The sequence below is a fragment of the Dromaius novaehollandiae genome, chromosome 1, assembly GCF_036370855.1.
Source record: "Dromaius novaehollandiae isolate bDroNov1 chromosome 1, bDroNov1.hap1, whole genome shotgun sequence".
NCBI lineage: Eukaryota > Metazoa > Chordata > Aves > Casuariiformes > Dromaiidae > Dromaius > Dromaius novaehollandiae.
The window spans coordinates 8,322,734-8,335,899 of NC_088098.1; the positions used below are offsets into that span (position 1 = coordinate 8,322,734).

The window sequence follows — 13,166 nt, forward strand, 5'->3', positions numbered from 1 at the left end:
AGTGAAAATGTATTAACACCTCAAAACCACATCTGTTAGGAATAGCTGCCCCCATCAGTTTTGCAAAGGACAAATGATATCTTCACTATATACAGATGCCTTGAGTGAACCTGCACGCAACGCTCTTACACTGGAACATGGAGGTAAAAACACAATGATGCTTTCAAAGAAGGACAATTCTAGCAGCAAAAGTTCTTACCTTTTACTCAACCTTACTTCCACTTTCCCTCCCTCCTCAATATTTGGAAATATCCCAGCTGACATCAGCTGTCATATCACTTTGTGGTGAATAAATAGTTAGGTACACAAACCTAAGCCTAAAGAAGTTTACTTTTATCACAACAGTAACAACTTGAATGAGATACAGAACTAATGAGAAGTGCACTCAGACCTCATTCTCCTCCCAGAGGTTTAACCGCTCGTAGTAAAAGGGATGTGGATCAATGAAGTGGGAGAAAAACTCATGTAAGTCTCGCCTTGTTGCCAGTTCTGAGTTGGAGAATAGCCCCAGCTTCAGTTTTAATTCATTCTTTGAGGAGACAGTTACAGTAATTCCATTTTTTCATTTCTCATGTCTCTCTTTAAATTTAAATCAAAGAGTTTTGGTGTCTGCAAACAGGGCTTGAGTCCACCAAAGTCTGTCTGAAGGCTGTTTGGAACATTTCTGTATGTGAATGAGCTTCACAGAGGGAGCACAGCCGTTCCTCTTAAGATCACTTGATTGTTGCTCCACAAGAGGAAAATGAATAGATACAATGAAATATTATAATAAAAAATGGAAAGATATAATGTTCCCAGAAGAAGTGGAATAATGTGGAATGTGTCTGACTTCTCCATGGGTGTGGCTTTCCCCCTCCCCTCTTTTCTTCATCTCAAAAATATGTCATACTTGGCAACCGAAAGCTTCTCACTCCTGCATCTGGAAAACAAAAACACCTTGAGCACCCATTGAAAAGCCACTGTGTGCACACATACTAGTGAGTGAGACACCTTTGGCTTGTGCCACCTTACAAAATGTGGCAAAGGCCCTCTTGGTCTCTTTTGAAAAGAAACAAAAGGGTAAATTCTGTATGACTGTGTGCAAACTCTGATATTTACAGCTTAAAACTCTTTGAGAGCAGCTTGCATAGTGTAGAGTTAACTTCATACACTAGGCCCTGAGATGGATGGCTTCCATCTGAAGTGGCTAATTTAGCTGCAGTAGTCTTAAACCCAATTAGTCTGTCTTTACAGCTCTCCATGCTTGCCAAAGTTGCCTCTTTGATTTGGGGACCTAAGATGATAATTAAGCCCGGACAGATTAACAGGCAGCAAAAGGGCAAGGTAATTGAATAACTAGCTGTCTTCTTCCAGAAAGTTTGGTATGGAGTCAGTATTTGTGACATTTTCTTCTGAAAGAATACAAATTATGATGATATTAATGGATAAAGTTGATGACCAATAAAATTATAACTGGACACCACTTTTTTACTAAAAAATTAGAAGCCCACTTTTCTTTTTCAACTTTTTAATTGGAATACCAATACAGACTTCAGAAAGGTTATTCCAGATTTACAGCAAAATAAGTGCTGGAATAATCTGAAAATTATGCCTGGAAGTGCCTACAGCCTAGTGAGACTGCCTAACAGGAGGATGTGGGTGGTCCTGCATAATTCTCAATGAAGGCATCTCAGTACTGGAATATTTGGCAAGATTTGGAATAACTGTGCAGTTGCAGTTTGGAAAAAGTTGACAAATTTTTCCTCTTTGTTTCACAGTAGAGCTTCTACTGTGGTATGTGGTATGATTTCACCATGACAATATCTCTGCAAATCAAAAAATTTTTTTCAATCTTGTAATAGTTCCCATTCTTCATAATGTAGAGCTGCAATAAAAATCCACTTAACCTTATGGGACGTCTCGGACTGATGGATATGCCACAGAGCCACTCCATTATATGTTGCCACACAAAAGCAAGTGACTTTCTCTCATCATCTATTTGCCTTTGCTTAAAAAGCATGTTCCTCCTATGCAAAATTGGCAGCTGCCCACACCTCAGTGGATCTGCCGCTCGTTCCTCATTCTTCAAAGCAGCAAATCAAAGGTGAGAAATTTCCTGATGGTTTCTGAAGGAGTATTTAAAAAATCACAGTAAAACTGCACCCTGTCATGAGTGATTCCCCTTTCAGTACTACTTTTTAAGAGCCCCAAACTCAAAAGGCAGTTAATATTCCATTGTTTATTTTTTTTAATCTACAAGTTACCAGGATTTTAGAACTTTTATGTATCTTGTAAGTTTTAAAAAGGACTCATCTACTGACTTAGGTCAATGCTTTGCCTAAGGTCAACCATTAACTGGTATGTCTTTTCCTACCAGCTCATGGCCCCCTTCACAAAGAGCTATTGAGTGTTTTACTGCTCCTAATGTGTATGTTGAGCTGCCCAAGGTGACTGATTGTTCTCAAACACGTTAGAGCTACCTCTGGGTCCTGAGTCTCTGAAAACGTCACCTTTGTACTATTATTTCTGTTTCTAAAAGACTTCACTGTCTTAATCCAATACTGTTTAAATTCCATTTTCAACTCCTTTAGCAAATATATCAACAAATATTCAAGCTGTATAATGAAACCAGATCACATTTAGATATCATTGACATTTCCATGTTATTTACCTTCATTCCAAATACAGCAGCTGAATTGCCTTCAAGCAAATTACGCATTTGAGCTAGAGGCAGAGAGCTCCTGTTTCAGCCTGTACTGTATGAACTCTCTTCCTCCCTATCCATAAGTGATCTTGTTAATTAGTTAGCCTGTGATTTTATGAGCACTTGTAAATCTGTTTTCTCCCCTCTCACCCACTCTTTTTTTTTAAATAAAAATTTAATTAAGATCCTTTCAGAAGGAATCAGAAGCTAGCAAGTGTGCTCATCTGTGATTTCCAGTTCTTACAAATCTATTACCTCCTTGAGCAAAAAATGCAAAGACTTTTCAGACATGAGAAGAGATAAAAAGATAAAGAAAAGGTCAAAGGTCCACCTGAGCTTTGTTGGCCATGTGTGGTTAAGGCGCACAAGGGACTGACTGGTAGCACATCTGCCTTCAGCCAACCACTACATACCCATTTATAATCAGCCTCGCTTGAGAGCTGGCCGAGGGCTGATTTTCAGTTTGAATATTGCATGACCAGTGGCAAAATGCTTTAACAGCTCTCCTATCTCACCCCCATAAGTAGAAGGAATCGGTAAGTATTTCTTTAAAGAAAAGGAACGTTGAAAAGGCACTTGTGCTGAAGTTTTTGAAAGGAAATGTTCCAACATTCCTTGTTCTCCTTAGCAAACACAGAATTAAACAAATAGTCACAATATATGCTCTCATGGATGAAAAGCAATATTGTAAATAACATACTTCTCCACAGATGCCATCTGCACTGTAAAAATAATGCATTTATTTCCTCTCTGTCTTTACATTAAAAATTCAGGAATAAGGCCAAGAAAACAATAGTTAAAATAATTAGATTTTCATGAAATATGATTTCTTTTAACTAGATCATTTCCAGTCATTCCTACTAATAGGATACAAAAAAAGATTAGTTAGTCAATACAAAGCAGAAAGGAACAAAATGTTTAAGAATATAATAAAGCAGAGCTTTTCTTCTAGCTGAAACATCTTTATAATTTTTTTATAATTTTGCAACTTCTGATTTCACTCACATTTAAAAAATGCATAATCATTCAATGCTAGCAACATGATATACACTCTCTTTCTAAATGTATATGAAAATGATTTTTCCACCTGTTCAGGAGTAAACCATGAATAAAATGTTGCTATTTCATTTGGATACTATAACACATTATTCTACTTAAACGGTTATTTCTGGGGAAAAAGAAAAAAAAAATTGGTTTTATTCCAGTTCCTAGAAGGTGAGATATTTCATTGCAATTTTACATTTGGCATGGACTAGCATATCTGTTGGCACAAACTAAGGGTTTAATGAGGCTTAAGAGAGTCTCAGGGTCTCATTAAGTAGAGGCTAATGTTGTGAAGCCTACTGCTAGGTGTACACAAGGTCTGTTGCTTGTGGACCCCATACCTCATGAAGGAATAAAAGAAAACAGCATTGTTCTGCTGACTTCCAAATCTCTAAGGCTACATAAAACCCATGCCCATCTGGGCAGCAGAGGTTCCCCGTGGAGATGTAGTCCATTTTTCCAGAAAGCTCAGTTTCTCCCCTTCACCATGGTTCTGCATCTGAAACAGTACTCCTATGCTCTATGCCCTTCTTTTTTTCAGAGGCACATACACCAAAGCTCCACTTCTGCTCTGAGCTTCCCTATGGACAAACCTCCTGAGACTGTCCCCATGCCAGCAGGAAAGAGAAAGAAAACGTTATTTTTTGTACTTTACCACAGGGGAGTCTAAATTAAATGTTTGACAGAGCATCCAAGATTGACTCAAAGAAGCCCTTCCAGGCTAGAAACCCACGGGTGGTATGGTGTGGAGAGGTCTGCTCTCTTCCATGTTTCACCTGCTGTGGATAAACTCAGTGCTTTGAACTTGGACTGGGGATGCGTGCATACGTGGGCTGTAGCTTGCCAGTCGGTGAAATGCAAAGATATTTATTTCTTGTATTGAAGTTTTCAGTAATAAGATCTTACAGAGCTCTGTGAGTAGGAATAATCATATTTTGGGGAGGTCTTGCTAAAATCTGTATTAGTTTCTCTGCCATATGTATCAAGCACCCATATTAGTATAAGTTCTACACTGTGGAAGTCTCTTTAATTAAGATCTTATCTTACATACTAGGGCGTATTTTATCCCTTACTTTAGGAGAGTCAGGCTGTGTTTTCAGCGTTATGACATCAGTTAATGTAAATTAAGGGCGATGAAAGGATGGTGCTGAGTGATGAAAGAAGACATTCAGAGGACTACCTGATAAATGGATCCAGCTCATACATGTATATGCAGATTGGACAGTTCAGGTATAACAGGCCATGTTTGCTAGTGGGAGAGAGAGCTCCATATTCCTTGATTTCCAATCTGATATATTTAATTTGTTTTGTTCTGGCCAATACAGCAAGTTTTGAGTGTTACCATTAGAAAGGCTTTCTTGACATTAATAATAGAGATACTACACAAATATTTTGTTTTTTTCTCTTGTGAAAGTATAACATTTTTTCTGTAATACATGTATTGACTTTTATGTGGTGAATTAGAAGGATAATTAAAGAGTAAGTGCTTAACTGTCTAATTGTCGGTAAGCTGTATGCTGTGTACACAGAGAACTCCCGGGCACTGGAATCTCCCAAAATGTGCAGTTGAAAAATAATAACAGTTCTGTGGAGAGAGTTCTTTGAAGCTTGTGTTTTTTGTTAAAAGGGAAGACAGCTAAATAAACCTGTCCTCTAAGATCAGATTTCTAACATTAGGAATCAAATTGGTATCAATTTTATCACCTGGGGAAAGACAAAACTAAATTCACTGACCTATTAAAAAGGGTGAACAAAGGTTATTCTTGTATCGTTAAGGATGAGTTATTTACATATGGAGTACATTACAATCTTTACTTTGATTGGCAAACGAAAATATTAATATTCACAGAGTGTTAAGTGGCTTAGCTGTCTGCGACATCATTCTCCATGCAGGGCGTACTGCTTTGGGACTGTCCAGTTAAATTCCCAAAGCATGGAATAGAATTTGCTCGGAAGGTCAGTAAATGTTCAGATACTTTTTTACAAAAACTTTAGGAGATAAAAGGGAATGTGGAAGACTTTACAGTGTCACTCCACCCACTGCTGTGTCAAAGTAATAGCATCCAGAACAGTAAATCTTTAAGAAATCTAATTTTCTTAGGTGGTTGTGTGGTAAAGTTTGTTAAGAGAAAAGAAAATTTGATCAACTATAAATTCCCTCCACACTTGCTTTAGGACCCATAAGAGACTAATAAAGTGTAAGCTTCAGCACTGACGGAAATAAAAGTAACAAATCTGTTTGAGATTCATCTGTTTGAGATCTGTCTAGGGCTTTCCTTCCTTCTTATGAATGGCTGTGCGTTTCCATAGGCCTGCGGCATGCATTAAGTATTCTCCTAGTCAGCAGCTTGGCTGAGGCAGATTTCCCTTTAGGTGCCTTGCAAAGGATGATACCATTGCCAAGAGATTAAAACTCCATCCAATCGATTTCTGTAAATGAGAATCATGAAAATCCAATATCTATTACTATTTATGTCTATCCCTTTAAAACAATTTTCACAATCATGATCATCTGTTAAGATGTCCATCACAGTGGTGGTGTTCATTCTAAATCTCTGAAGTCCTCCCGAGGGGCATCACAGTGCATTCAACATGCCCACATTTACGCAACATTATCCAGGAAACTGCCATTCGCTCCCTGATCTGTCCGTGCTTTCCTGCTATATCAAATTCACAGTTATGGGAAGGTTCAGTTTCACCTTACAGCTGCCAAATCTTACGGTAAAATTCAAAAGGCCACCAGGAAAAGGGAAGAGAGCAAGAATCTCAGGCTTGTTACAAAAGGTCAATCGGAGAATTTCAGAGATATCAAAAAGACTGAATTTTAATGGCACTATACTGTTGAGTCTCCCAGATGCCTCTGAAAATCCCAGCCTCAAAGCTAACAGAGAGGATTCTTTAAATAAAGTAAAACAATTTATTCTTCAAACACATAAAAACAGCTTTTAAAAATTACATATGATGTGGGCAATTTTCATATATATTTAATGAGTACTGCTTCAAATTACCCTTCTAAGCACAAACATTAAATCTTGATTGTATGTTTATCTTTTATTGAAAGACATGAAACAGAAATATTATTTGTTGATTTTTTTATATATTGAAATAAATTCATGTGAGCAACACAGCTATTGAAAGGTGTCAGATGTCTAAGTGAATGAAAACATGATTTAACTAAAGATATTTTTCATGTTTCTAGAAGACTATTTGGCAATCATGATAAAAATTAAGTGGAGTTATATACCAAATTTATCAATGAAAATCATATTCTCTTAGGTGTTCTTTCAGTCGTTAGATCTGTAGTAGACAAAAGTCCAAAGACTGCAGCCTTTGGCTGTATGTAGTCTACAGCTGATCAAAAATTGTTCTCCAAGTAATTTTCAAAGATAAAATTATGCTTCCAGCTAAATACATGTTCTACAGAAAGCGCATGCTTTCTTCACAAAATTCCTTTTTTTTTTCTTGTTAATGAAGCAAAAATCTGGAAATGTTTTTGTTCTGAGAGGGTTTTTTTTTCCAAAAAAATATCCTTAGCCCACATAAACCTAGTCATCTGGAAGTCTTAGATAGATAAAAAATTTTGGATTAAGCATCTGTCTTTTACAGATGATAGGTTAATGAGCAAAACTTTGTTTTTAGCAAAGAACAGGCTTTAGCAACAGTGACAAGCCAGATTGTCCCAGGCACCCAGCTTTACAAAAGGGCTGTGGACTCCATCTCAAGATTTCTGAATAAAGATTATAGGAGGGTTTCGTTTTCAGATGTACTGTGTACTTGCCATGCTTTTAAAGTCATAGGACACAAAATCCAATAATAATGCTCAGGAGGTAAGAAAACTTAATTATATGTTAAATATTTGAATAAGGAAAAATTGATTATTAAAGTTTTGTTTTTCCATTCTCTACTGTTGAGAAATTTCCCTTCTGTTATTAGTAAGGAGAAAAACAATCTGAGTGGAGGCCAAAATATATTGGCCAAGCAAAGGCAGGAAGGCTGATCTTTCTCAAGGGCAGCAACTAATACTTACATTGCAAATGCTTGTGCTATTCCAGTAACAGGCCTGATCCTGCACTACTGAGATCAAAGGATGTTTTTCACTTTACTTCACTGAAGAAACTTTTATATGGAAAAAAACCTGCAGTTCTGATAGACTGGTCCAAGTGCCATAAACAAACAACTGAATAAATGGACCCATTTAGTCTTGATTTAATGCATTTTTTTTCTTTCTTTCTTTTAAATAAACCATGTACGGTGATGAAGAAATTAAAAAAAAAAAAAAAAAAAAAAGAGCCAGCAAATCACAGAGATCTATTCTTGGTGAGCCAAGCAGAAAAGCCAGGAACTTTTCTGCTATGAAATACAAGTAAATTGTGCTCAGGTAGTTTTGATTGATCTTGTGGTCTAATGCTGTCATAAACTTTAAAATATACTGAATTCATTGATTAGCTTAATGTATGATCTTCCTTCAAAGCCAAAGCTGTGAATAATTATGTCCATTAAAATAAGAATTCATTAGCTGAATGAAGAAAACAATGCCTGATTTTTATGGGATATGTCTAGTTACATAACGTATAAGAACAACGCATTCGACTTGGGAGAAGAAAATTTGTTTTTATTCAACCATTGTCTTATTACCAAGTGTCCGATAAGAGATTTTCTTCCCTTATTGGCCGCACTTGTGTTCAAAGAGTCCTTTATTTAAAATGATCTGCAATTATGAAGCCAAGAAAGACAACTGAACCTCTTTACTAACTTGTGGTCTTTACTATTACAGAGCTGCAAGAAACTAAGACCGCCGAATATTACAGAATATCCCACAATCCCCTGGATTACAGGATATTATTAATGGATGAAGATCAGGACAGGATCTATGTGGGCAGCAAAGATCATATTCTGTCTTTGAATATTAATAATATAAGCCAGGACCCTCTCAGTGTAAGTTCAGAATTTATTTTGAGAATCCAAAGTCTCTTTACTGCATGCCATTCTTTTTAAGAGAAAAAATGTGTATTTCATTAGTTTGCAGCCGGCAGAAGTCCAGGCCCACACCTTATTGAACTGTTAATACTTGTTTAATGTGTAATACAAGATGAATAAAGTATTAGCATGTCTGCTCCTCAGACAGTGCATTTGACCTGTTTTCTTGTTTCAAAGTGACGTTAAGCATGGCTTGGCCTCATAAGCAGAATTTGTATGGGTTGGTGGAGCTGAAATTTTTCCAGTTCTCTTGATGCTTTAAGATAATTCAGAAATGCACTTCAAAAAGAAGCCTGTAAGCCAGAAGAAGATATGCCTAAATGCTCTCTTTTTCAGGCCATAGGGAAAAAATAACCAGATAGAGCTGACGTTAACCTTCGACTATATTTATTTTTGTTTCCTACTCTGAAGCCTAACCTCTCTGTTTTTCAACCTTTGTTATGTCTGTATCACCCTTGCCCTTCAGCTGAATATCTGAGACATCTCTAGTTTGGGTTTTTTAGACACTATGACCCTAATCTCACTCTTGCTGCCATCCCTTTTTTTGGGTTCTTCCAGAACTTACTGAGATGCTATTTTCTAAGGATGCTCTATGTCCTAAATCCCCACTGTGTAGCAGGCAGCCTGCATATGAAAAGAATCAAATTACCATGTATTAAAAAAAACCTCCACAGGTTTCTCTCTTATTTCGAGATCCAACCCAAATCCAGCTTCTCTGTTTTTAAAATAGGTGAACCGAAGCAGTATTTGTGTGCCCAGAAGCCTGACTGTTAAGATATTACCTCTCCACAGACCTTGCCTCACCTATCTTTATCACAGCTACAACGCTACGTTCAAATGTGCAGTATAAACCTTGTTTTACTAAATTCGTCTGATCCTTTAATCTGTGGGCTTTACCGCTGTACCGCAGGAGTAGTTGGGGATGGCAGAGACATCCAGCTTGCGGCAGCTAAGTTAAATGCCTTGCTTAGGAGGCAGGGCTTTTAGTGTGTCACCAGAGAGAGATAGAGCCCACTGGAGGGTGATTAAGAACACTTAAATTAGGCTTTGCTCGGACTCACCCTCTGGACATGCCTGTCCACCTGAATTGATGATGTTTGGAGTCTGGGGAGACCAGCTCTCTGGCTTATGCACTTAAATTAAATGCCTCTTGTGTGATGGTGTGAACACGTCCTCCTTCCTCCTAATGTTACAGTAATCTCCGTATGTAATGGAGCCACCTCCTTTGATCTGAAATAGCTTACCTGACCCTTTTGCCAATTCACATCTCATCAGTGATTCTGCTAACTTTACCTGGAAACCTGTTGTGTTCCCGCTCTATCCATTTCAGCCCTCTCTTAACATATTGCTTTTAACTCTATAAAGAGTTCAGTTCTGGATTTGCATCTCTTGCACAAAGTATATTCTGCAGTATAAAGCTGTAAGGTATTTTAGTGATCCATTCAGACACAGAGAAAGAAAAATAAAAACCATCAACCAAAAGCAAAAGCCCGAAGTTTTCTGCATAGCTACTGTGATCACCCAATATTAAACTCAGAGGTAATCTCTGCAATTCCGCTTTCTTTTGATTATTTGTTTTTATAACAGATTCACTTTGCTCATCTTGTGCCGTTACCGTTATAGAGACCCTATATGCATATGCATACATACCTTTAACTCTGTGCATACATATATGTGTGCATATATATATGTATATATATATGTTCACACAGAGACCTTTTAATGTTACTGTTAAGGCTATCTTGATGCTAAATGTTATCAGACTACATCACCTATTAAACTTCTAGGGAGTGGTTTCTAATGGATGTCCTTTGTATTCCAAAATCAAAATAAATAATGGAAGAAGCTCAAAAACTTCAGTGTGAGTAGAGTTCAGATAAACATTCAGAGATTGAGATACTTTTAGAAAAGTTGTCTGCAGTGCAAAGCTTACCAAATTCAGCTGGAAATCTTAGTATTTTAAGCAGGCTTTATCATAAGATAACCAAACCTTTACTTTTATTATTAAGTTATTACAAGAACCTTTCTTGCAATATTCCAGTTTCCAGTGTGAACAATTTCTAGAAGTTCAGTAAAAGTAAGGAAGATGAACACTATCTAAGATGATGATGATTCAAATCTATCTCATATTCAAGCAATGAGAACACCAAAAGCTTTTATTCAAGTTCAGTTCTAAAGAAGACTAAATAAGTTGATTAACTTATCTCTAAAATGTGTAATAATCTTTGGGCCAAATGGCATAAATCAGACTCTCTTTACTGACTTTAAGAAAGTTATACTAATTTATATCAGCCAAGGACCTGCTCCATTATTTTATTCATTTAGAATTAGAGTTAGAAAGTTGTTTTCATTTATGGATGAAAATCATTTTTTCCCTAGAATCAAGTTATAAAAGCTGTCAAAATACTAACTTATTGATATAAATTATGCAGTGCAATGACTTCTGTTTGTTATTAAAATTAAGTTAGGTAATAATGAGTTACTTAAAATTTACTTCTTTCCTCACAGATTTTCTGGCCAGCATCAGCAAACAAGGTTGAAGAGTGCAAAATGGCTGGCAAGGACCCTACGGTAAGTTATGATACACATGCACATGCACACACACACACAAATTACATATTTGGCAATAAAGTAAGAGCACCTTGAGTGCAGCCAAAAGAAAATGAAAGAGATGTTTGTTTTGCTTTTTTAAAGCAAATACTCTGCAGGCCAAACGATAAAGTGAATTTATGGAAAATGATGCTATGTAAACAGAATGCACCTTCAGACTGTGACAAATGGAAAAAAGTATGCATTGTTCACTTCCTTACCTGACGTTTGTTTCTTGTAACGAGTAGATTTAGAAGATAATACTATTCTAGGTATGTTCTGGAGACGAGACGACGCTGAGTAATCTAAAGTTAAGCATCTGTAGGTGCGCTGGCTGTCTGGTCGTCCCTACGAGTGGGATCTTGACAGACGGAGGGTACCTGTCTCCACTCTGACAGCACACAGCGCTCATCACAGAAAAATCCCAACATTTCTCTTTATTACTTCCGTAAAGCAATGTCCAAATAAGTATCTGGCAACCAACATGTTTCCTAGAAACAGGTAAAGGTGGTCTCTGGAGTCATGTGAAATGCAAACTGCAGAGAGGTTGTGTTGAGCCATTTTGCACCACAGCCTATTATTGTCCCATCTAAATGCAGACACCTTCCAAGGCACCTGCATCAGATGATAATTTCCTAAAGCGCTCTTTGTAAACAATAGACAGAAATGAGCAATCTAGAAGAGCCAGTGGTACAATACACTAGATCGTGTGTTTGGCAGCGTTGTGTGTGAACATAGTTACCTTCCTAAAGTGATTCGGTCTTACAGCCTGTATATGCATAAGTTTTGCTCACCAAAGAAACTTAAATGGTAAAAAAAATGCAGAAAGTCACATTTTTATTCTCTTCAGTTATCTTTTGACTGTTTACCATTTCAGCAGTACCTAAGTGTTTATCCTAGTTTTATTTCTAGCTCATTAGATATAACCACTTTACAAGTGATATTTAAGTGTTAGAATTCATAATCTGTGGTAGCAAAAATGTAGTTTCTCAATACTAAATTTCTACTGAAAATTGATCAAATTTTGCTTATATTTTGCTTTGAACCAAAAACTATGGAGATCAGAAATCCTCACATTAAATGTCCTTAAGTCCTCTAGACCAGGACTAATGTTTCTACTTGTATTAGCTACACATTTCTTATTGTTAATTAAACCTACAAAAAGGCATGCAATTCACTTCTTGTGATGTTGCAATAATTCAACTGAGTCCATTTTGTAAGAAAAATATATTTTCTTTTGCAACTGCTGATGAAAGTAAGGGAAACCAGAAGGTTGACCTACTGGAGTATAATACATTTTTTTCAGTAAAACCGTGGAGAGTAGTTCACTACAATGCTCCAGAGCGAGAGAATGAGTCTTTATGGATAATTATGTTATGGCTAGTGTGGCAGCTTACCTGCTTTCTTTCTGGATAGTTATGAAAATGAAAAATAAATATTTTCCTATTGGATGCTCTACGTTTCTATACATCTTTACATTGTTCTGGTTACTGCGACAAACTCTATAGTTAATGGCCCGGTAAGCCGCACTATATGTGAAAATAAAGTATATAGCATGTGTCAGTGATGATGTGGATTACATCATTAACTGGTGATAGACTGATCAAGGGATTTTCTTTTCTTTGAAATACAGAAGTTCATTAGTCTTACTCATGTCTCAACACAGGATGACACTCTTCTAAGGCAAAAATATAAAAAAGCAGATGATACTTTAAGCAGAAAGCAATATAAAAAAAAATGTGCTCTGAGAGAAAAAAAGCTAAGACGTTACTGAGTGCTGGGCACTCCAGAGAGCTTTTAAACTTGGATATTTAGTGGTGAGACTTTCCTAGCCTTTAACCATATTGAAGTATCAAGTAGTAATGAAAATTGA

The 13,166-nt window shown here is 36.7% G+C and overlaps 1 protein-coding gene across 1 annotated transcript in view; it reads left to right on the forward strand.

The window, feature by feature from the left end:
* The window catches only part of SEMA3C (semaphorin 3C), a 123,678-nt gene that overhangs the window by 58,434 nt on the left and 52,078 nt on the right, over positions 1 to 13,166 (forward strand). The window contains exons 3-4 of the mRNA XM_026095034.2: positions 8,502 to 8,662; positions 11,213 to 11,275. Of these exons, the coding sequence (XP_025950819.1) occupies positions 8,502 to 8,662; positions 11,213 to 11,275 (224 nt within the window). The remainder of the gene's footprint in view (positions 1 to 8,501; positions 8,663 to 11,212; positions 11,276 to 13,166) is intronic.